This window comes from Ranitomeya imitator, chromosome 3, assembly GCF_032444005.1.
Source record: "Ranitomeya imitator isolate aRanImi1 chromosome 3, aRanImi1.pri, whole genome shotgun sequence".
Lineage (NCBI taxonomy): Eukaryota > Metazoa > Chordata > Amphibia > Anura > Dendrobatidae > Ranitomeya > Ranitomeya imitator.
The window spans coordinates 149,756,574-149,782,140 of record NC_091284.1 but is presented as its reverse complement, the minus strand read 5'-3'; the positions used below and the strand labels follow the sequence as shown (position 1 = coordinate 149,782,140).

General features: G+C 45.7%; 1 protein-coding gene across 2 annotated transcripts in view; it reads right to left on the bottom strand.

The window, feature by feature from the left end:
* LOC138673021 (acetylserotonin O-methyltransferase-like) overlaps positions 1-20,894 on the bottom strand; it is a 160,245-nt gene extending 139,351 nt beyond the window's left edge. For both annotated transcript variants that reach the window (XM_069761558.1, XM_069761557.1), the window contains exons 1-2: positions 20,788-20,894; positions 3,944-4,118 (exon numbers count right to left, since the gene is read on the bottom strand). In XM_069761558.1, the coding sequence (XP_069617659.1) occupies positions 3,944-4,118; positions 20,788-20,859 (247 nt within the window). In that variant the 5' untranslated portion in view covers positions 20,860-20,894. The remainder of the gene's footprint in view (positions 1-3,943; positions 4,119-20,787) is intronic.
* Between the last annotated feature and the right edge of the window lie 4,673 nt (positions 20,895-25,567).

The following is a 25,567-nucleotide window of genomic DNA, read 5'->3' as shown; positions in this document are numbered from 1 at the left end:
TTTTGGATTCTCGTGTTTCGAGACGGAAACTCCAGTATCTGGTTAAGTGGAAGGGTTATGGTCAGGAAGATAATTCCTGGGTCTTTGCCTCTGATGTCCATGCTGCCGATCTTGTTCGTGCCTTTCATATGGCTCATCCTGGTCGGCCTGGGGGCTCTGGTGAGGGTTCGGTGACCCCTCCTCAAGGGGGGGGTACTGTTGTGAGTTCTGTGATCAAGCTCCCTCCTGTGGTCACGAGTGGTACTGCGGCTTCTGAGTTTCCTTCCTCAGGTGATGAGGTTAAGTCGTTAGGTGCTGCTCTATTTAACTCCACCTAGTGCTTTGATCCTGGCCTCCAGTCAATGTTCTGGTATTGGTCTTGCTTCCTCCTGGATCGTTCCTGTGGCCTGTCTGCTCAGCATAAGCTAAGTTCTGCTTGTGTTACTTTTTGTTACTTTATTTTCTGTCCAGCTTGCGTTTTTGGTTTTGATTGCTTGCTGGAAGCTCTGAGACGCAGAGGGAGCACCTCTGTACCGTTAGTCGGTGCGGAGGGTCTTTTTGCCCCTCTGCGTGGTTGTTTGTAGGTTTTTGTGTTGACCGCAAAGCTATCTTTCCTATCCTCGGTCTATTCAGTAAGTCGGGCCTCACTTTGCTAAATCTATTTCATCTCTGTGTTTGTGTTTTCATCTTACTCACAGTCATTATATGTGGGGGGCTGCCTTTTCCTTTGGGGAATTTCTCTGAGGCAAGGTAGGCTTATTTTTCTATCTTCAGGTCTAGCTAGTTTCTCAGGCTGTGCCGAGTTGCATAGGGAGCGTTAGGCTCAATCCACGGCTACCTCTAGTGTTGTTTGATAGGTTTAGGGATTGCGGTCAGCAGAGTTCCCACGTCTCAGAGCTCGTCCTATGTTTTGTGGTTTTTGTCAGGTCACTTGTTGTGCTCTGAACTTCAAGGTCCATTGTGGTTCTGAATTACCTATTCATAACACGGCAGGACAGCTAATTTCACGTTACCTGTCCGCCCCTACACCCAGGAGGCAAGGTGGCACCCCTTAGAGGCTGGGGCATGATAGAGTCCCTGTAAAACGCCTCAAGCCACCGGTCATACGGGTTTGTCCTATCCATCTTGGGGACAGAGAGAGAGACATAACATCCACAACATCTGTGAAGACCTTATGAGACGCTTAGCAGTAAGGGACTACAACACCACGGCGCTAGAGGAAGGCTACTGATTTCAACCAGGACAAGGGGACTCTGGACTTGCCTCCAAACTGGCCGGACTCTGCCTGCCCTGTGATCTGGTGCTCTGGACTGTGGATGCTGAAGCCTTCAGTAAAAGGTAAAGAGACTGCAACCTTGTGTTCTCATTCTTCACTGTGCCTCTCACCATCCACCATCTACACACTGGGAAGCCCTGGGGACATACTTCACCTGTGGGAAGGTATACCATCTAGCTGCCATAACATCCCCCCAGCGGACCCTTTAAAGCAGCGTCGGTCACCCTGACCAAATACCACAGGTGGGGTCACGAACAGTGTTGAGCATTCCGATACTGCAAGTATCAGGTATCGGCCGATATTTGCGGTATCGGAATTCCGATACCGAGTTCCGATATTTTTGCGATTTCGGGAATCGGTATCGGGAAGAAGAATCATGTGTAAAATAAAGAATAAAAATAAAAAATATTGATATACTCACCCTCAGACGCGCCCTGATTGTAACCGCTGCAACCGCCATGCTTCCCTTCCTAAGAATGAGCGCGTGAAGGACCTGTGATGACGTCGCGGCTTGTGATTGGTCTCCTTCAGACCCTGGGAACCATTACAGGATACATTCCGATATTTGCATCCCATTGACTTGTATTGGTATCGGATATCGGTATCAGCGATATCCGATATTTTTCGGATATCGGCCGATACAATCCGATACCGATACTTTCAAATATCGGAAGGTATCGCTCAACACTAGTCACGAACATTTCCCCTTTAAAGACCTTTCCCTTTTATACGGACGTCCCAGAGCCACGGGCTGGGTCAGCCACCGTGACATCCCCCCGTGAACCGAAGGACCTGGTACCAAGTATCCCTAGCCTTTGGGGGCGCTTCAACTGCAGTATTGATCATATTGCATGAAATGCAGACAGACTAACAGAACACAGCATCAAAAGGTGTGACGTGTAACTGAAAGCGACCATCCATCACCACAATAAATGTAACATTTTGACATACAGTCACCATACCTGGTGCTTCCTGTTCAGTTGCCGCTGCCTCTCTGTGTCAGATTGGAATCCCATTGTCATTTTATACAAAATAGTCACTGCTGTGGCATCGGGAGCGCTGTGGAAAGGCACAACTGCTTTTTCGATGCCAAGGGATGGACCAGAACCAACATCAATGGAGGAAGGCAGTGGAGGCAAGATTCAGACTTTTTGCATTGCTCCCAGGTGCATGTATAGGGCACTTAATAATTATGGGTCATTAAGGTGCATGTGTAGGGCACCCACTAAGGCTATGTGCCCACATTCAGGATTTTTAGCGTTTGTCGAGTTTTTTCGGCAGTTTTTGGCTGCAAAAATGCTTAAAAAACGCTTACAGTAAGCATCCCATTATTTTAATGCATTCCGCAATTTTTGTGCCCAAGCTGCGCTTTTTTCCACACAAAAAATGCATCGCGGGAAAAAAACCTCAGCATGTTCATTAATTCTGCGGAAAATCTGCAGATTTGCAGGTACATTATTGTATTGGGATTCTTCGAAAAAAGCACACAAAACCGTGCAAGAAAAACGCGAAGAACGCGAGCCGATTTCCTGCGAAAGGAGTCTGGTTTTGCCTAGGAAAATTCTGCATACATTCTGCAAAGTGGGCACATAGCCTAAATATGGGTCAGTGGAATCCTTTAGGCCGGGTTCACACTTGCGTGTGGCTAGTCTGCATATGGCTGCGTACGTCCTCCCTTAAGCTCTGCCTACACTCCGCCTACTTCCGCAAGCATCCTGCGTCATCCTGCATACCAATGCAAAAAGTTGCATTCCTGCGCATTCTGCGGGCAAGTCAAAACGCCGCATCCGCATACAATGCATGTCCCTATGTACCCAATGTTAATGATAAGTACGCAGGATGACGTTGGATGCATGCGGAAGTAGGCGGAACATAAGGGAGGACGTACACAGCCATACACAGACCAGTCACACGCAAGTGTGAACTTAGCCTTATTGATGTATTGCTGCATTTAAATGTTGTATGTAGCAGGTATATATCAATTCTGTCCATTAATACTGCAGTTATGATCATATTGTATGAAATGCAGACAAACTGACAGAATACAGAATCAAAAGGTGTGATGTGTAACTTAAAGTTAGCATCCATCGCCAAGGCATGGACCAGCACTAACATCAATGGATGAAGGCAGTGGAGGCAAAATTCAGACTTTTGCATTACTCCCAGGCGCACGTGTAGGGCATCCACTAAATGGAATCCTTTATTGGTGTAAACAATATTTGCATGAACAGCACATTTTGATGTCAGAGCCAAGTGACATTAAGTTACAGGAACGGATCTAATATGCTAACACTGCTGTCTATCCTGTCTATCTGATCTATTACTGGAAGTATCAGTGATACTGAGGTAAGGAGAGGCTGCTCGCACTGCTGCTCACCCTGTATATTTGATCTAATATTGGTGATGGTGATACTAGAAGACCAGAGTTAAGAAAAGGCTGCTCACACTGCTGGCCACCCTGCATAACTGATCTAAGGTGAAGCTTCCTACTGCACGTGCTCCATACCCTATTACCATTTTAGGACAGGTTTCTGTCAATGCAACAGGTTGGTATGGGGGACTGTGTGGGGGATTGTGTTGGGACGTAGTGTTTGACCATGAGGACAACTTTACGTCTGATGTCAGATTTGACTTGTACCCAGAATTATAGACTCTAATGAGAAACTTTAATTCCTAAAATTAAGTTACCTTCATTATTTTTCAAGTCAACCTTTAAAAGCTTCAGTCCAACACAGGCGTCAAGCAAGCGCTCCATCCCATCCACACTGGTGCTCAAGCAAGAAGCAATGGTTGCTGCAGACACTGGTTCCTCTGCTTTATGTAGAAAATCAAATACTCCCAGTTCACATGCTGTGAACACGGTCTACAAAGGAAAGCCAGAAAATTACATGCAGATCTCTGCTGCATGTCAATTGTTTTAGACGGCTTATGTAAGAAAAAAAAATGTATGTAAGCAGAGTGTAACCAAAACAAGTTTGTCCTAGTAGGATCCTGAATAGAGATGAGCGAATATTTCAATGTTCCATTTGGATTACGTTTGCCGAATTTGCAATATTCATTGATTAATTCGTTGAATATTCGCCAAACATTATTGAACACCATTCACATCAATGGGAGGCAAAAACAAACGCATGCATGCCACCTTAGAAAGGCCCCAAATGCTGTCAAAACACATCAAATGAGGGACAGACACCAGGAAAGTCGCCTCTATTCACCCATAGTACAAACTGCAGCGTGTAACTGCAGCAATCAGACAGGCATGAGGTATCAGGTTCTGGGCCAGCATTTACAGCTTTCCAATAAACATCAAAGTAAGACGAGGTGGGTGAGGGATTGGTGTAGGGCCTCTTTGCTGGGAGCCCTGACACCACATGCAACACCTCTACCTGCTTTCATGCTGAGCCACACTCTGGTGACACAAATATCAGTTTTCTAAACTACCATTGTCAGAAAAATTTAAGGCTAGTAACATGGGTAGCTGAGTACAAGGAAGTGGAGGCCTGACAGTCTTGGATGCCTACTGCTACAGGCAACAAGAATGAAGGAGCCCTAACCAGGAGTGTTCACATTTCTTAAAATTATTGGCAGACACCACCAAAGTGGCATCAATTTCACCGCAGTAGAAATAGTAGAATAGGGACCGAAAGGTCTTTCACTACACCCAATCTAGCAGATGAACACCCTATGAGCATACCTCCCAACCGTCCCGGATCCCGCGGGACTGTCCTGATTTTGACAGTCAGCCCCGCGATCCTGGGCGGGACATTAATTGTACCGCACTATGTGCCTACGGCGGGGACAATGCAGGGGGCGGCACCTGAGCAAGGTTTGTGGCTGTTTTTTTTTTTTTTTATAAAAGCTGGGTCACCTCCCGAACGACCCCGCCCCCCACCCCACAAGAGCTGCCCTTCCCATGGTTGTTCCTTCCCAGTGAAAGACCTGGCTATTTATTGCTTGCATTGAGAAACACGTGATGGTGTCTCCGCAGCTTTTCTACATGCATTTGCATATTTCCCACAAGGGATGGGGGCAGTGTTCTGGATCACTGCGTTGAGAAACACGTGATGGTGTCTCAGCGGTGTTGGATGTTTTGATCTCCCCGAGGTCATTCATCCTTATGTTTAAAGCCAACTTGTTGACAATTTAGTTGTGCCCCCAAAAATGAAGGCCACATTTAGATTAGTCTGTTATCTGAGGCTGACGGCTGGTGTATCTGTGGTGGAAAAATTGTAGCTTTTCAGGCATAAGTTTCATAGTTCTGTCTGCTAGCCTTGTTGTACTCCTTTTTACTTTTTTGCCAAATTTCACATATGTGAGGCAGTGACCCCTGTTACAGCTAGGGGGCGCTTTATGTGCTCTCCAGAATGTGCATGGAAGAATAGTAAGGCCATGAGGGTGTACTGCAGACACACGTGTGGCTGTAATTAGAATAGTGAAGCAGTGACTGATTAAAAGCAATGGAGTAGAGGGGGAGGGGTGTCAGTGTTAAGCTTGGAAGCAGACAGAGAAGTTGTCTGCAGAGCTCTCTCTGTGTGGAGCAACACAGGGGCAGAAGGAACCAAAGAGACTGACACCCTGCGTCTTGGGCTGTCTTGTGTTTACCCGGCTGCAATCCGGAGGATAAAGAGTGCAGGGCATTGAGTAAGTCCAGAGACTTGATACTGGCGTGTGGTCACCCAGGGAAACTGGACAGATGGAAGTTCAGCCTGTTTATTGACTGCATCATATAGCCATGTATTACTAATGAACTGTATGAAGAAGCCATATAATGTATAGACTGTGTGAAGTAACACAATAAAGGAACGTTTTGTTTGAACTTGTTTGGGTCACTGCCATTTCACTGTGTATAGTCCTACCGCTGCATCACATATGATGGAGAATGCGGGCAATGTGAACTGAGGCATACCCAGAGAGTGCTGTAGATCATTGTGCAAGTCTGCTGGAGAAATGCAGGAACTTTTGGAGCAGGTTGTGCACAATCAGCAAAGGCTACAGCAAGAGACGCTGCAGTTTCAGTGTTCACAGCAAGAAATTCTGCAGAAGCAAGAGCTGCAGAAGCAGGAGCTGCAGTTTCAGCAACAGCAGGAGGCGTTACAGTGGAAGCCAGCAGAGCTTCAGCATGTTAAAATGGAGACCCCTAAAGTGAGGGGTGAACAGCAGAGTCCGGAAGAGACCCCAAAGGTAAGGGGCGTTCATTGGGTGTACCAGTGGTCCTATGTAGAGACTCGGTCTGCCAGGTCTCAAGCAAATGACTTACTGCAATTGGTGGAGGAGTGGCTTCAGCCTGAGCTCTGTTCTCCTTAGGAGATGATGGAGAAAATTGTGGCTGATTGGATTGCGAGGGCTCTGCCAGCCGCCATGCAGCGTTGGGTCAGGCTGAGGGACCTAGGCCACCTGGAACTGCTGATAGAATTGATTGAGCGGTATAAATCCACTCAGGACATTGCACCAGAGCCCGGGCATGGGGCTATTAACTGTTCGGTGACATCTAAGCCGATGGACTGTGGGAACACTGGTCAGGAGTCTATGTGTGCCCAGCCTATCTGTATCACCACTACAGGCACAGCCGGCAGTGAACCAGAATTGTGCCGGGTACTTGTGAATGGGTGCCGAACAGAGGTTCTCCTGGACATGGGGAGTAAAGTGACTCTGGTCCATCGGTCCCTTGTTACCGGGGACAACCCCAAAGGAGGGTGTCCCCGGAGTGGAGGTGATGGGTATCCATGGGGAAATCCGGGAGTACCCGACCGTGGAGGTTAACTTTTCCACACTATGTGGGGACATTAAGCATTTGGTGGGAGTGACAAAGACCCTTCCATATGGGGCTGTGTTGGGGAGAGATTTGCCCATGTTTAGGTCCCTGTGGGAGACCAGGGTCAACCCTTTCAAGGAAAGTGTTGTACGGAGTGCAGAATCCAAAGATATTGAGATACCTGCCATAGGGGTTGCCAACCTAGAGACAGAGTATAATCCTGATAGGCTCACCCTAGAGGTAATGGCAGGAGAAACTAAAGATGTTGTTTCGGGCATAGAACCCAAAGATCCTAAGATGTATGCCACAGGGGTCACCAATTTAGGGTTAGAGTGTAATTCCGATAGGCTCCCTCTAGAGGTTGTGGAAGTAGAGGTCATGGGGACCCCATTGAACCCTGAGCTGGAGGTGTTCCCTGGTAAGATCGGGACAGCTCAGATCCAGGGTCTCACACGGAGACGCAGGTATGAGAAGAGACAGAAGTGTATGGTCGCAGAGGTGACTGGGGACGTGCACATGAGGAACCCTCTGGCACCGGTCAAGGATAGGGCCAGGGGTCAGAGTAAATTAGATAGAGCGCTCACTAGACAGCAGTGTCAGGAGGCTCAGGTTCGGGTGTGGCGTAGTACAGATATATGCTTGGAGTTGCCAATGCAGTCCGTGGCATTTCAGAGTGATATAGTCACTGAGGCATGGGTAAGGGTACAGAGGAAACGGTACCAGTAAAGCAGATACTTAGGTGACAGGATGACCCGTGGGGTTAGTGTGCCCAAAATTAACAAGGTCGAGACCACCCAAAACTGGCTCAAATCTACGGTTAAACAGAAAAGAGGGCTTGGCTTCTGTAATGGAGAACGAGGGGGGTGGTCCCATAATGAAGTGTGGAGAAGAAACACAAAAGGAGGGATGCATGCGCCGAATGATGTTTCCAGTCCCTACTTTGGTTCCTTAGTGTAGAGAGCGGGGATGTCACAGGGGCATATCGATGCCCTGTCTCACACCATTATGGGGTAATAAATGTTCACCCCACAGGTATGAATGGGGGGAGGATATGTGAGGCAGTGACCCCTGTTACAGCTAGGGGGCGCTGTATGTGCTCTACAGAATGTGCATGGAAGCGTGGTAAGGCCATGAGGGTGTACTGCAGACACAGGTGTGGCTGTAATTAAAATAGTGAAGGAGTGACTGATTAAAAGCCCTTGAGTAGAGGGGGAGGAGTGTCAGTGTTGAGCTTGGAAGCAGACAGAGAAGTTGTCTGCAGAGCTCTCGCTGTGTGGAACAACACAGGGGCAGAAGGAACCAAAGAGACTGACATCCTGCATCTTGGACTGTCTTGTGTTTTGTATCTGTGGTGGAAATATCTTAGTTTCACCGACATAAATATTATAGTTTTGTGTGCTAGCCTTTTTCTATTGTTCTTTTTTTTTTCATTTTTAAATTCACCAACAAAACAAAAAATATATTATACAGTCTGTTATCAGTGGCTGCAGCCTGGTATATCTGGTGGAAAAATTGTAATTTTGCAGGCATACGTAGCATAGTTCTGCGTGTTAGGCTGCCATCACACTATCAGTATTTGGTCAGTATTTTACATCAGTATTTGTAAGCCAAAACCAGGAGTGGAACAATCAGAGGAAAAGTATAATAGAAACATATGCACCACTTCTGCATTTATCACCCACTCCTGGTTTTGGCTTACAAATACTGATGTAAAATACTTACCAAATACTGCTAGTGTGATGGCAGCCTTAGTCTTGTTCAACTCTTTTTTTTTTTTTTCTAAAATTCACCACAAACCCAAAACAATTTAGACATTCTGTTATGTCAGGCTGAGGCCTGTTGTATCTGTGGTGGAAAAATCACACCTTCGCAGGCATAAGTTGCATAGTTCTGTCTGCTAGCCTTTTTCCACTCATTTTTTTTTTTATCAAAAAAATCACCAAAAATAAAAAAATGTATACAGTCTGTTATGTCAGGCTGAGGCCTTGTGTATCTCCAGTGGAAAAATCATAGCTTCGCAGGCATTAGTTTCATAGTTCATTCTGCTAGCCTTGTTGAACTCATTTTTTATTTTTTTGCAAATTTCACAAACAATAGAAAAAAAATGATAGTCTGTTATCTGTGGCTGCGGCCTGGTGTATCTGTGGTGGAAAAATCGTAGTCTGGCAGGCATACGTAGCATAGTTCTGTGTGCTAGCCTTGTTCTACTCTTTTATTTCCTATTTTTTAAAATTTCACATAAAACAGAAAAAATAATTATACAGTCTGTTATCTGTGGCTGCGGCCTGTTGTATCTGTGGTGGAAAAATCATAGCTTTGAAGGCACACTGATCAGATATAATTTTGCTCCAAATAAAAACATTTGTGTTGAGCGTTTGAAATAGTTCAGTGGTCCATTTAAAATGGGCAAGGCAAGGGATGGGGAAGTGGAAGTTGATGGTGCATGCAGAGGACGAGGCTGTGGCCATGCTGAAAGTGGGCCTTATATCTTCTTGCTTGACCTTCCTGTCCCAGTTTTTAGGGGATAGTAGCACACCACTAATGAAGCCAGAGCAGTGTGAAACGGTTGTTGGTTGGATAGCGGATAATGCTTCCAGTCATTAGCCACCACCAACACCATGTCTTCCACACTGTCAAGTCTGAGTAGCCGTGAGTGTGGAACAGATATTCCACACCCTGATCCTCCTTCCTTCCACCATGCCGAGTGCCCTGAGAACTGATCCCATACTTGGACACTCTGAAGAGCTGTTCAGTTTTCCCTTTCAATATTCTGGACTCTTGGCTGGTCAACTTGAAGTGGGGCCAGATGAGATCGCTTGTAGCAATGCCGAAAGCTTTGACCAGCCACGGTCACAGGAAGGCGATGGTGGGAAAGTGTCACAAGAGGTGGATGATGATGAGACACAATTGCCAGAAAGTCAGGAGGAGGAGCAGGGTGTGGATGTGGAAGATGAGGTGGTGGATGACATAGTGACTGGCTCAACCTGGCAGGAAGACATGCAGAGCGAGGACAGCAGCACACATGGGGAAGGAGGCATATCACCCCAACAGGCAGGAAGAAGCAGTGTGGTGACCACAGACAGAAGGCGTGCATCCGTTCCCCATAACACCAACATGAGGTAAGTTGCCATTCCAACTGTTAGATCTTCCCGAGTCTGGTCATTTGTTAAAGACTCTGCCGATAACTCCATACATGCCATTTGCAGCACCTGCCTTGCCCATATCAGCAGGGATAGCAAAACTACCAGCCTGACCACCACCAGCGTGATTAGGCACATGGCAGCAAAGCAACCGACTTTGTGGGCCAAACCCCAGGCTCCAGGAACACTGTCTGCAGGTGACACCACTGCTTATTCCACTGTTTTGCATAGAAGCCAATCCCCAGTCCATCGTGCGTATGAAGATGCCTCTAGCCCTGCACCTGTTGTTGCCCACAGTCAAGCAGCGCCATCATCAAGCCCGTCCACATCCTTTTCCCAGCACAGCCTTCAGTTGTCTATACCCCAGTCATTGGCATGCAAGCGGAAATACCCAGCCAACGCCCCACAGGCCAGAGTACTAAATTCTAACATTTCTCGTCTGCTTGCGCTCGAAATGTTGCCTTTTAGGCTCGTTGAGATGGAAGCTTTCTGCAACCTAATGGTGGCGGCCTTCCCAAGGTACTGAGTCCTCAATCACCACTATTTCTCCAGTTGTGCCGTATCGGCATTACAGCAGCATGTGTCCCACAACATTACCCGTGCCCTCAACAATGCCGTTACTGGGAAAGTCCATCTAACCACAGACACGTGGACAAGTGCTTTGTGGGCAGGGATGGTACATCTCACTGACGGCGCACTGGGTTAACATAGTGGAAGCTGGGACCCAGTAAGGCCTTGGGATGGAACACATCCTCCCCACACTGAGGATTGCTGACCCTACATCAATCAGAGTTGCCCCCACAGTCTACAGCTCCTGCACCTCCTCCTACTCTTCAGCCTCCATATCTGAAATCAACACATCAGTCAGAAGCTGGAAGCACTGCAGCACTGCATCAGCCAAGCGACAGCACGCTGTGCTGAAGCTGATCTGCAGGGGTGACAAACACCACAATGCTGAAGAGTTGTGGACAGCTCTGAAAGAGCAGTCAGATATTTGGATGACACCGCTGAACCTACAGCCAGGCATGGTCGTGTGTGACAATGGCAGTAACCTGGTGGCCGCTCTGAGGCAAGGTGAGCTCAAAACTTGCTTGGCCCATGTGCTTAACCTCATGGTTCAATGTTTTCTGAAAATCTACCCGGAACTGCCGGATCTGGTAGTGAAAGTATACCATCTGTCTGCCCATTTTAGAAAGTCAGTTACAGCTTCTGCCACCTTTGCTGTGCTTTAGCAGTGTTTGCAGCTTCCAGCTCACCGACTGGTGTGTGATGACCCCACGTGCTGGAACTCTACGATGCAGATGTTGGAAAGGATTTGTGAGCAGAAGGGGGCAATTGTTGATTACCAATATCAACAAGGCCCTCGACATTCAGTTCAAACTCCAAACATGAGACCTCAGGAGTGGACATGGATGTCAGACATATGTACCATCCTACAAAACTTTGAGGACTGCACCACCATGGTGAGTGGCGATGACACTATAATTAGTGTCACTGTCCCACTTCTCAGCATTCTGAAAACCTCTCTGCTCACAATTAAAGAAGATGTATTGCAGGCAGAGCATGAGGACATGGATCAAGGAACCATACAGGGGGATTACACTCAGCCCAGCCTCATGTCTTCACAACATGGATTAGTAGGCAAGGAGGAGAAAGAACAGGAGCTACTTTCGTGCGCTATAAACGGTACTACAAGCACAGCTGTCATACCATCTGTTCAGCAGGGATGGCCTGAGGACAGTGAGGATGAGAAGGACAGCATGGTCAGTCGTCCTGCTGGTGATGACACGGAAGTCTTGCTTTTTAGCAGTCTGGCATGCATGGCTGACTTTATGTTGCGCTGCATTTCACGTGACCCTCGCATTATAAAATTTTTTGGTGACACTCATTACTGGTTGATGACACTTCTAGACCCACGCTACAAGGAGAACTTTCAATCTCTTCTGCCAGAGGCAGAGAGGTGTTCTAAAATGTTGCAGTACCAGAGGGCCCTTGTAGCAGAATTACTTAAAAATTCTGAATGTGAAAAAAAAATTCCCAAGTGAGAATGCTGGCAGCAGACATCAGTTTGTTGTACAACCAAGGATTCCAAGTGAGAGAGACAGAAATACAATCCAGCTCAAGCAGGGGAACAATGGCAAAGTTCTGGGACAGTTTTCTCAGACCCACCCATCGTACCGGGACAGAGGCAAGGGGTGCTGTCACAAGAAGTGCAATGTTTGGGAAGATGGTGAGGGAGTACTTTGCAGATCGTACAAACGTCCTCTGTGATTCCTCTGTGCCTTTTAATTATTGGGTATCCAAGCTGGACACGTGTCATGAACTGGCTCCCTACGCCTTGGAGGTCCTGGCCTGCCCTGCTGCTAGCATTCTGTCTGAGCGAGTTTTTAGTGCCGCTGGTGGAATTATAGCAGATAAGCGCTTCCGCATGTCAACTGAAAATGCTGACAGGCTGACTCTTATAAAAATGAACAAGGGCTTGATTGGGAAAGACATCTGTTCACCACCAAGTGAAAACAACAAAATAGAACCTCAAAGACCTTTAGCAGAGGGAAGAATCTCCAAAATTTAAATACAACGTGCATGCTTAGACCTTTAACCAGCATGCACTTGCAAGCCTGGACTAACTACCAAACATCCCGTGCCGTTGGTGCACCTGCTCAGAATGAAGGTAGTCAGCAGCGCTACATTGCTTCCGTCACTGTAAGCCCACCTGTTAGGACACCACCAGCAGCAACTGTGGATGTATCGTTGCAAGGCCAAAGCAGTCAGGGAATCACAAGGTTCTTGGAAGGAAACGCTGTATGTAGGCCAACATCAAGAATACCATCACCAACCCTCTCTCAACCTGCCATGTCCACAACCACCCCCGCTAGTTCCACCATATGCAGCTCTCCAGTCCAGCTCACCCTACAAGAGACTCTCGTTAGGAAAAGAAAGTACTCATCCTCTCATCCGCGTACACAGGGTTTGAACGCCCACATTGCTAGACTAATCTTGTTAGATTACCGGTTGGTTGAAAGCGAAGCTTTCAAAGACCTGATGGCCTATGCAGTACCACGCTATGACCTACCCAGTCGGCACTTCTTTGCAAGAAAAGCCATCCCAGCCCTCCACCAGCATTTCAAAGACCGCATTGTCCATGCACTGAGGCAATCAGTCAGTGGAAAGGTGCACCTCACAACAGATGCATGGACCAGTAGGAATGACCAGGGATGTTACGTGTCCATCACGGCGCACTGGGTTTATGTGGTGGATGCAGGGTCCACAGGGGACAGCCATAGTAGGACAGTTCTGCCTAGCCCACGGTCTAGGACACAGTTGGCTGTAGGCGTTCGCCACCCCTCCTCCTCCACCTCCTCCTCCAGAAGCGAAAGCTCATCTACAGAGCGCAGTCGCACGACCACTCCATCCGCAGCTGCCAGTGTTGCACACGAGGTGTCCCATTATCAAACAGCTAGTGGTAAGCATCAGCAGGCTGTGTTAGAAATTAGGTGTTTGGGCGACAACAGACACACCGAGGAAGTACTGGACGAGTACTTGCAGCAAGAAACTCAGTCATGGCTGGGCAGTGTACATCTTGAGGCAGGCAAGGTAGTCAGTGATAACAGAAGGAATTTTATGGCTGCCATAGCCCTTTCAGAACTGAAACACATACCTTGCCTGGCTCACACCTTGAACCTGGTGGTGCAGTGCTTCCTGAAAAATTATCCGGGGTTACCAGCCCTGCTCCTGAAGGTACAAAGACTTTGATCGCACATCCGCCAGTCGCCCGTACACTCCATCTGTATGCTGAACCATCAGCGATCGTTGAATCTTCCCCAGCACCGCCTAATAATCGACGTTGCAACAAGGTGGAACGCCACACTGCACAAGATTCAGAGGCTGTGCGAACAGAGGCGTGCTGTAATTAATTTGTGGGAGGATACACATTCATGGGCAGGCAGTTGGATGGCAGACATGGAGTTGTCTGGTGTGCAGTGGTCGAAGCTACAAGACCTCTGTCAAGTCCTTCAGTGTTTTGAGGAATGCACACGGCTGGTAAGTGCAGATGACCCCATCATAAGCATGAACATCCCATTAATGCGTCTGCTGATGCAAAGTTTGACGCACATTAAGGAGCAGGCGTCTGCAGCCGAGGAGGAGGGAAGCCTTGATGACAGTCAGCCATTGTCTGCTCAGGGAACTCTCCTGGACAAGGTGGCGGACGAAGAGGAGGAGGAGGATGATGGGGATGAATATTTATGGGAGGAAGATGCTTCTCAGGGGGCAATAGAAACTGGTGGCGTTGCAAGATCAGGTACAGGGTTTTTGCAGGACACAAGTGATGTTGATTTGCAAGAAAGTGCTCCTCAACCCAGCACAAGCAGTGAATTGACACCTGGAACATTGGCCCACATGGCTGAGTATGCCTTGCGTATCCTAAAAAGGGACCCCCGCATTATCAAAATGATGATGACTGATGACGATTACTGGTTGGCCTGCCTCATGGATCCACGATATAAAGGAAAATTACAAAATATCATGCCACATGAGAACCTTGAGCAAATATTGGCTACCAAACAAGCAACTCTTGTTGACCGTTTGGTTCAGGCATTCCCAGCACACAGCGGCGGTGATGGTTCTCACACGAGCTGTAGGGGGCAACATGGCAGAGGTGTTAGAGGTGCACAAATCCGAAGTGGCGTTGGACAGAGGGGTTTTATGACCAGGTTGTGGAGTGATTTCGCAATGACCGCAGACACGACAGATACTGCTGCATCGATTCAAAGTGACAGTAGACATCATTTGTCCAGTATGATTCCGATCTATTTTTCCTCCCTTATCGATGTTCTCCCTCACAGGTCATTCCCCTTTGATTACTGGGCATCTAAAATAGACACCTGGCCTGAATTGGCACAATATGCACTACAGGAACTCGCTTGCCTTGCTGCTAGTGTGCTATCAGAAAGAGTCTTCAGTGCTGCTGGTTCAATACTGACCGAAAAAAGGACACGTCTGGCTACCCAAAATGTTGATGATCTAACTTTCATTAAAATGAACCAATCATGGATTTCAAATTATTTTGCCCTACCTTCCCCTGCTGACACGTAGCTTGCCTGAAAAATGTCTTGCTTTTGGCCTCCTCTTACTGACTGCTCCAATTCCTCCATTTGCAGCTGCTGAATGTCCACCATAGGCCATTTTTATACCTCCCTAAATGGGCTGACTCCCCCCACAGGGCCGTGGTCACCACTTGGCGCAAGCACCCGTGTGAGTGCCGTTTGCCTGGACAGGTGGGTGTGCCCACTCTTGGGCGATGGCACTGGCACAGGGTCCCTCATAGTACAATGAAGTGTCTCTGACGGTGGTGGTGCAGAACCAATGTCAGACACACCGTTGTAATATGAGGGGCCCTGTGCCAGTACCGCCGCCCACGAGAGAGTGTTCCCCCCAGCTCGAACAGTGCTCTACCACTTGCAATACTTACCTCTCCCTGCTCCACCACTGTGTAGTCTGTGCTGTTAAATCCTTCAATGGCACTGCCAATACAAATTTGTTGAAATGATAGATGATAGTAAAAATATACAGGGGCCCTGTCCTCCATTTAGACCAGTTAATACTTTGCGCCAACTACCACTGTCTGCTACTCAGCAGAGGAGCCCACCCCTGTACCTAGCTATGCCACCTGTTTATTTATGAACAATTTTTTGGCAGACATTTAGCCCACTTTATTATTTGGGCCTACTAACTGTGTCAGCCACTCATTACAGTTGTCCTCCACTGAATAAAGCAATGCCGCCTGTTTAGTCCTGTTACCAATTTTGAACTGCATTTAGCCTACTTACTTTTTTGGGCATACTAACTGTGTCAGCCTCTCATTACAGTTGTCCTCCGCTGAACAAAGCAATGCCGCCTTTTTAGTCCTGTTACCAATTTTGAACTGCATTTAGCCTACTTACTTATTTGGGCCTAGTAACTGTGTCAGCCACTCCTTACAGTTGTCCTCCGCTGAACAAAGCAATGCCGCCAGTTTAGTCCTGTTACCAATTTTGAACTACATTTTGCCTACTTACTTATTTGGGCCTTCTAACTGTGTCAGCCTCTCATTACAGTTTTCTTCCACTGAACAAAGCTATGCCGCCTGTGTACTCCTGTTACAAATTTTGAACTGCATTTAGCTTACTTTATCATTTGGGCCTACTACCTGTGTCTCGCTGTCAGCCACTCATTACAGTTGTCCTCCTCCACAGAACAAAGCAATGCCGCCTGTGTACTCCTGTTACCAATTTTGAACTGCATTTACCCTCCTTTTTTATTTTGGGCCTACTAAGTCTTTCTGCGCCACTCATTACAGTTGTCCTCCACTGAACAAAGCTATGCCGCCTGTGTACTCCGGTTACCAATTTTGAACTGCATTTAGCTTACTTTTTTATTTTGGGCCTACTAAGTCTCTCTGCACCACTCATTACAGTTGTCCTCCTCCACTGAACAAAGCAATGCCGCCTGTGTACTCCTGTTACCAATTTTGAACTGCATTTAGCCTACTTTTTTTGTTTTGGGCCTACTAACTGTGTCTGCGCCACTCATTACAATTGACCTCCACAGAACACAGCTATGCTACCTGTTTAGTCCTGTTACCAATTTTGAACTGCATTTAGCCTCCTTTTTTGGGGGGCCTATATCTGTGTTTCCTCCTCATTCTGCCCATTGCCCAGCCACTACTAGATGAGTCTGCTGGTACATTGACCCAGACCACTACATTCCCCTTGCACTCTACACAGCCATAATCTGACCCTGGGGGGGTGGGGGGGTAGGGCTGGCTCAAGATTTTCGTGGGCCCAGGATACGCGGAATACATCACGGCGGTGGAGCAGGGAGAGGTAAGTATTTCAACTTTGCAAGTGCTGTGATCCTGAGCAAGCAGGGGGGGCCACTAGTTGGCAGTGGCACAGGGCCCCTCATAGTACGGTGGTGTGTTTGACGGCGGGTGGCGCCTCCCACTGCAAGAGACACTTTTGCCTACTATGAGGGGCCCTGTGCCAGTGCCAACGAGTATGCCCCCTTTACCTGATGAAGGAACCTGCACTTTCATCTGCATCTTCCTCTTTGTCCCTGAGTAAAAGTCGCTCAACTCTAGTCTGCACCCTTAATGTCATAGTGAAGGGGTAAATGAGATAATTCTCATATAATTTTTATCTTCAAAATATCTCTTGCAAGAATCCATCTAAGGCCACATGCACATGTTCAATATTTGGTGAGTTTTTTACCTCAGTATTTGTAAGCCAAAACTAGAAGTGGAACAATCTGAGGAAAAGTATAATAGAAACACATCACCATTTCTGTATTTTTTACCCACTCCTTTTTTTGGCATACAAATGCTGATGAAAAATACTGATCAAATACTGAACGTGGCATAAAAGTAATACTAGGGAAGATGCAATTATGGGACAGTTCACCTAATAACAGATTTCACTTTGTGTTAGCTATAAACAGATATTGCCCATGAAGATGAAGAGATATATGTAAACCGTCATATGATCATGGAGGAACTATAGCAGTATATAAATTCACATGGTAAAAATATATTACTTCTCATAAACCCCAACAGAATACTGCCCATAGAAAGAACAGGTATGCACTAATAGTCATATTGCAAAAGTTATAAGTAAAATATTCACTTGCCAGATAAACCAGTTGCATTAGGCCGGCGTCACACTGGCGTTTAAAACGGCCGAGTGCAATGCGATAAAAAAATCGCATTGCACTCGGACCAATGTTACCATATGGGGCCGCTCCCAGCAGCCGACTTTTTGTCGGCCGTTTTCCTCGGTCCGAGACAATCGCAGCATGCTGCGATTGTCTCGGACCGAGGAAAACTCTCGGCTCACTCGCACCCATATAAGCCTATGGGTGCGAGTGAGACAGCGCACACCACTCGGATAACATCCGAGTGATGTGCTCTATAAGCGGACCCCAGCAATGGAGGAGATGGAGAAATGCGAGAGACTCGGAGCACAGACGCTTGACACTCGGCTCCTGCTCTGCTGCGAGCAGGAGCCGAGTGTCATTAGCATATCGCATCCGATGATCTCGCATCGGATGCAATACGCCAGTGTGACGCCGGCCTAATACTGTGAATCAGAGCTTTGTCCCTCTGACCTGACATGTCCTCTAAAGGCTGGGCAAAACGACCATCAGGGCAAAGGGATACAGCTCAGACAAACAGTATTTCACAAGTGGCTTATTTAGCAAGAGCAAGTGAATATTTTACTTTAATATTTAACTAAGACAAAACATTAGTGTCAGCAACAGGCAATTACAATCTTGCATCTGCTACAATGAGCAACATCCAACCGCAACAATACAGGGATCAAGTATTTTCTATGCATATAGTATTAGAACCCGTTTATTTTTCAATAAAATATCTATTTTATTACTCATATGTAGTGTTGAGCGATACCGTCCGATACTTGAAAGTATCGGTATCGGATAGTATCGGCCGATACCCGAAAAATATCGGATATCGCCGATACCGATATCCGATACCAATACAAGTCAATGGGACATCAAGTATCGGAAGGTATCCTCATGGATCCCAGGGTCTGAAGGAGAGGAAACTCTCCTTCAGGCCCTGGGATCCATATTAAAGTGTAAAATAAAGAATTAAAATAAAAAATATTGTTATATTCACCTCTCCGGCGGCCCCTGGACATCAGCGGGAGGATCCGGCGTCCGGCACGGCTTCTTTCTTCAAAATGCGCGCCTTCAGGACCTGTGGAATGACGTCCCGGCTTCTGATTGGTCGCGTGCCGCCCATGTGACCGCCACGCGACCAATCAGAAGCCGCGACGTCATTCCTCAGGTCCTAGAAGGCGCTCATTCTAGGACTTTAGCTGAGGAATGACGTCGCGGCTTCTGATTGGTCGCGTGGCGGTCACATGGGCGGCACGCGACCAATCAGAAGCCGGGACGTCATTCCACAGGTCCTGAAGGCGCGCATTTTGAAGAAAGAAGCCGTGCCGGACGCCGGATCCTCCCGCTGATGTCCAGGGGCCGCCGGAGAGGTGAATATAACAATATTTTTTATTTTAATTCTTTATTTTACACTTCCGATACCGATACCCGATATCACAAAAATATCGGATCTCGGTATCGGAATTCCGATACCGCAAGTATCGGCCGATACCCGATACTTGCGGTATCGGAATGCTCAACACTACTCATATGGCTTTCACTTCATTGTTTACTGGGTAAGACATAGACCTGGTTTACAAATATAAGAAGAACAATTTATAAAATCTGTGCTTTTTTTGCTTGTGCTTTTTTTTCCTGTGCTTTTTTCCCCGTTCATTTGAAGGAGTGAAAAACCCTGCAAAAACACTGAAAGAATTGACAAGCTGCAGATTTAAAAAAAAAAAAAAAAACTACTTTGATAGTTAAAATCCACAAAGAAAAAAAAAGCCTCAGGTGCATGAGATTTCAGAAGTTTCATTCACTTTGCTGGTACTGTAAAATACTCAACAGAAAAAAACATACCGTGTGAACAAGCCTTAAGACTAATAAAAGGCTGATTTTACATTTTTCACAATAAAAATAAATGATATAGAAAACTCCAACCCCTCTGCTATTTTGCAATGGCGGACTTTCTTCCTACCCTTACAACATTCCTGATGTTCATCATATGTTTTGTTATTTACGCTTGTGAACTAATATGAAAGTCTAAGTTTGAATAAAGGCTGTGAGCTGGGTAGTAATATCACATTTCCGTTATTCTTTGTAAATACTGGTATAATCCATATATCATACAATACATAAAATATTATTATTATTATTATACCCAGATGTACAATAAAAAAAATTATATTATGGTACCAAGATAGCCAGAAAAATGTATGCAAATACTTTTATGCCCAAAAAAGATAAAAGCATTCTAAGGCCACGGTCACAGTATTGATTTTCTCTCACTCTAGAAAATCTGAGTTTGATCCGATTTTCTCAGATGTGAAAAAAAGTCCCCATCTTCTCCATTTAGTCTGTGCATGAAAATTGGACCACACTCGGATGCACAGATCCATAGACATGAAACGCTGGGTGCGATCTGTTAATCAGAAGCAACTCGTGCATGCGTCGATCTCTTCCTTGGATGAACCCGGTCCGAGGAAAAAAAAATTGGACATGTGCGGAAAAATGCTATCAGTCAAAATGACGGATAGCACTTGTCCGATATTTACAATAGGAAGACCCTACCCTAAGAATGATGCCTATATTGGCTAATCAGAAGAATTATATTTGCAAGCCATATGTCTGAGTAATTCTGTTGTAAAGTTGTCTGATGAAGAAGGTTCTGCGCTTTGAAAACTTGCAGATATATTTTTTCTGGTTAGTCAATAAAGCTGTCACTCCTAGAATATTTTGCCTTTTTGAGCATAAATGTATTTACATTATTATACCCTGAATGTATTATTAATCATACATTACTTTCTCTTGTATTAGTTTATCATGCATTACTTTATCATGTATTGCTTTTTTATGCATTTCTTTCTTGTGCATTCTGCATTTAGTCTAAGACTGAGTAGGTAAAAACTTCTAAAGTTAAAGATTCCACAGACAAATCTTTAAACCGCTGAATATCTGCACAAATACAACTGAATTCTTACCTTTGAGACTAAAAATCCATATGCATAGTCAAGAAGTTTCTGAGGATATTCAAGTTCTTTGGAGGAGCACATGTTGGTATGATATGCAACAGCTCAGTCGGCTTTTATAAGCTGCTTTCCAACTGAGAGGTGTTACTCCAGAGGACAAAGCAGGGCTCAGACAATTGATTTCTCATCTGACCTACTTATGAGGCGCTTAGAGCCATAAGAACCTTCAGCATCTGGAAAATACAAATTTCTTCTTTACTTTTACTCTAATTGATTTGCAGTCGAATTATAACTGCGTGCCAAGCATTACTGACTCCATACGGCTGTTTTCAGATGTTCTGGTTTTGTGGCAATTTTCTGCAGCAGTTGTTTTACAAATAATTTACTTCCTTTTTTTCATTTTGCATAAGGCATACCAAGTTTTTTTCCTGAGGTAACCAGGTTTTACTATAGGGAAAACGTGTCTGGCTTCATACAAGGCAAACAGGAGAGAAAAAGGAACCACTCCAAAGTAGTGGTGTGCAGTACTTTGGAGTGGTTCCTTTTTCTCTCCTGTTTGCCATGTTATGTCACCGCTCTTCTGCACCCCTTCAATTTGGATTTGTGCAATAGTAGTGCTCCAGTCTTCTTTATGGTATTTGGCTTCATTACAAGGAGATATATCTGACTGAGAAAAAGATGAGTTTAGGAAAGCGGTGAAAAGGATAAAACTTGGAACTTGTTAAAATGCCTTTTACATACTCAGGACATAGATTCCAAATGAGTCCTATGATGTTAATCAACAAAACACACAAGAATGGTCATACACATTAGATAGCTGTCGGCTGTACGTTGCTTTGGCTGATCGTTTGGTTGACAGTCACCATGGCCTTCGCTCCCTTACATAGGAGTGCTCACTGGGCCAAGTGCTCCGGTGTTCACAATGAGGAAGCTACTGGCTAACAAGTCGACCACCAGCCTATCCCAAGAAAGCAGTGCCGTCGGCAGTCCCAAATCAAACATACCTGATCAATATCTCTCCTGTCAGTCGGTCAGTGCACCCATACACATTACACGGTCGGCCAAAAAATATAAATCAGAAGGTTCGGACAATGGTTTAATGCACACAGGGGCATTAAGGGTCCTGTTTAAACTTACTGACTGACAAAACTAAACAACCGCTGATGGGTAAACATTTACCGATTGGCAGTTTAACCCCTTTACCCCAAGGGTGGTTTGCACGTTAATGACCGGGCCAATTTTTACAATTCTGACCACTGTCCCTTTATGAAGTTATAACTCTGGAACGCTTCAACAGATCCCAATAATTCTGACAAAGTTTTCTCGTGACATATTGTTCTTCATGGTAGTGATAAAATATGTAATCATGGATTACCCTAAAAGGACAGATTTTATTAAATATACATCTAAAAAGCCAACAACCAATGGCTCACAAAAAAAAAACGAAAAACAACACACCATGAACAAACTAAAGTGGGGGGAAGAGTCAACCCTAGTGAATGTGTATGCTGAACAGCTGCCTACCTGCGGGGGTAGGCACCCTAGGGGAAGCGTTGTGGCGCCCCCGCTCCACGATGGCTGACCCTGGGGTCCCTAGATGAACCCTGATAATACCCACAGGGTCCCGCTACCCAGACAAAATTGTACTGAAGGTACCCCTATACACTATACATAGACCATTCCTATCTCTAGGGAGCCCTAAACCCCACACTGTGCATGTTTAAAAACAACAGGAGAACATGTGACTTAGGCGTCTCGGTAGCAGAATTTTTAGCATATCCCTGATTTTGGATATACTTAAGCAAAAAATAACTAACACGAATATTAGCAATATACTTGGCCCTAGCTCTAGTGCAAAAATCACTGTTTTACCCAGTTAGTGGAATTGTATATACATAAGATAGTGAACCATGTATTTCAGATATAGTTGGTCGATTATTTCTCAGCTCTTTAGCAAAATTGCCTAGCATAACTGTCCACACTGGCCTTGACTACAGCTCCAGTGCCCTTCACACAGTTCATACAATAGTGCATACATAAGATGGTAAACAGCACATTTCAGAGCTTATTAATGCGTTTAAAGTATATGATATACTGCAGGAGCTAGAGCCTATTAAGCCTTCAATATTTGATACTCATCGTTCAGATGAACTGCCGCCCGCCTGTTGTCTGCTTTAGCCTCTACGCGTTTCGCCTCACTGGCTCATCAGGAGGCTCGATTGCTAATCATGTTTCTCGATAGGATGTGATAGAGTTGGGTTTCAATGATGTTACCTTGGTTTTTAAAGACGGGGCCCCGGAAGCTGCAGTATTAGTTTGTGCTTCCTGTTTTTCGGCAGGGAGTGCGCCCAGGGTAGATTCCCCAGTGTCAGGGGAGAAAGGTTCTGCCTCACGTGTACTCCCTACTAACCGGCGTTTCCTAGTATTGCCTTCCTCTCTCTCTGTACGGCGCCTCTGCTACTTCCGGGGGTGTGCGTACCACCCTCCTAAATTGCGCATGCGTCAGCTGGAACGCTATCTATTTCTCTGCATTCCATAAGCTCCCAAAAGGATGATGTCTATTGCGCATGCGCCGGGTACTCCTAGGATGCCTGCGTGTATTTGACTATCCCATATATGTTGTCTATTACGTGCCGGCATTTCCGCGCTTGCGCAGAAAGGGATATTATCTGCTGTTATTTGGGAAGTCCCTTAAGGGAAATCCATTCAGCCTGCGCAAAGTGATGTATACACCAGATGCCTGCGTATACTTTGTTACCCCATACATGTTATCTACTACCTATCGGTATCGTTGCACAGGCACTGGATGAAGTGCTATGTCCCATCTTGCGTATCACAGCTCATTTCTGCCGTAGATGGAGATAACAATGTGTCACATCCAGATAGCCTCTCATTTTGACACCCACTTTTGTACAGTGACATGTACATTAAAGATTTCCCGCACATGCTCTTGATGTTCTCTACACCCAAATATATATTGTGGTTTTTCTCTCTCTAAGAGGTGCGCAGCTGTTTCCGATATTTGTATTCTATATATCGCTCAGATACATTCACTATGGCGACATCTCATATATTACTAATGGTGTCATGCCATTATAAGTGGTGTCAGAGTTGCCGCAGTGCTCCAGTAGTCTAGTCCTGGTGTTTTTGAGCCTTATTATAGTGATGTACATCATACTCCCCTATTTTTGGGGGAAATACCACGATAGATTATGTGGGTGTCACGTAATAGTATAGGGAAGTCACACATGGCAGTTACAGGGGGTTTCTCCTAAACCGAGGATATCTATTAAAACTATCTTACACACGGATCTGTGTCATATCCCCTTTTCCTAAAGAAAAGAGGGGAGTAAAGTGGCAGAGTATGTATAGGTTCCATAAACAATTATTCCCAGATACCATCAGTCCAGGCTTTATCCCTAGAAGGGGCCACAGATACACCAAACACTGTTTTCTTATACCTGTGCCACAATTAGCAAAAATTTAGATAATAGTTAATATCAGTGACCAGTGTTCTGTGGAAAACGTGAACCGAACCACTAGCAAGGGAGCAGGGACAACCACAGCCAATATATAGATACAAAAACCAGAAAAGTACACCAAAGAAGAAGTAGATATAAAATGCCTTTATTAAATATAGACGGCAAAAAACATGTAAATAAAATTATATAAAAATGACAATGTGCGCACAAGAGGACAAAAAATATATTTTACATTCCAATATATTAAAAAATATATATATAAAAACAAGGAAAATGAAAAAGGCTGACCAAAATAAGTCCTTATGTTGTAAGGTCGGTGTAACCCCTAGCAGCATATAATAGAAAAAAAATTTTTTGAGTACAAAGTTAGTGGTGGCTAAAAAAATATATATAAAAAATGAAAATGAAAAGAGCCTTAAACATAACTATATTCATGAAGTAATAAGTGCAAAAAATAGGGGGGACGTATGACCCAGATTATGAGGTGATAAAACTCAATCAATGCCACTCCATAAGAGCAAAAAAATATATACTTGTATGTTATGGAGTTATACAAAAAAGTGCTATGTGCAAAACTAACATTGAGGAGATGAGAACAAAGCTCTGTAAAGTGCTCATATAAAAGGAAATGTGCAAAACCGCAAAGTGAGCTGAATGCACCTGATGATAGTGTGCACAGAGATAATCAGTCCAGCCACAGTCCATACACCGGTGTCAGTGCACATTTACTGAGGCACCGAGTGTGGCTGCAGGTAGTAATCCAGCAAAGAGCCCACCATATAATGTACAAATAAGCCAGGGAGAAACACACAATACCTTTGATCAAATAAATGGGGTCAGCCGAGTCCCTGTGTAACGCACCCCGACGCGCGTTTCGGATTTAACTCCTTCGTCAGGGGGTGGCTATTGAGCTGTGTGACTGCTTTATATACGTTCCCCTAATCCAGCGCCACGGCCCGGGTGTAGGCGGCGCATGCGCGGTCCATTCGTTCCTGAGCTTCCGCCGCCCGCGTCACGCAGCCGGACGTACGGGGGCAGAGTACCCGACGTCACCATAGCTACGAAGACGCGATGCGGCAGAGCTCCCTCACGCCGACCGCGCATGCGCACCACCAAGGGCCGCGTCTAGGAATGGAACGAACAGGAAATAAGCAGCCGCAACATAGTATGGTACCATTAAATATTTGTAGGCCTAATTAGAAAGTGAAGCATACATGTATAGCACTATATGGGCAAATAAGTCAGTGTGACAAATGACTTCTCATGGACCTACTTACTAAATAGATGACACTATGTCACCACACAGGTTA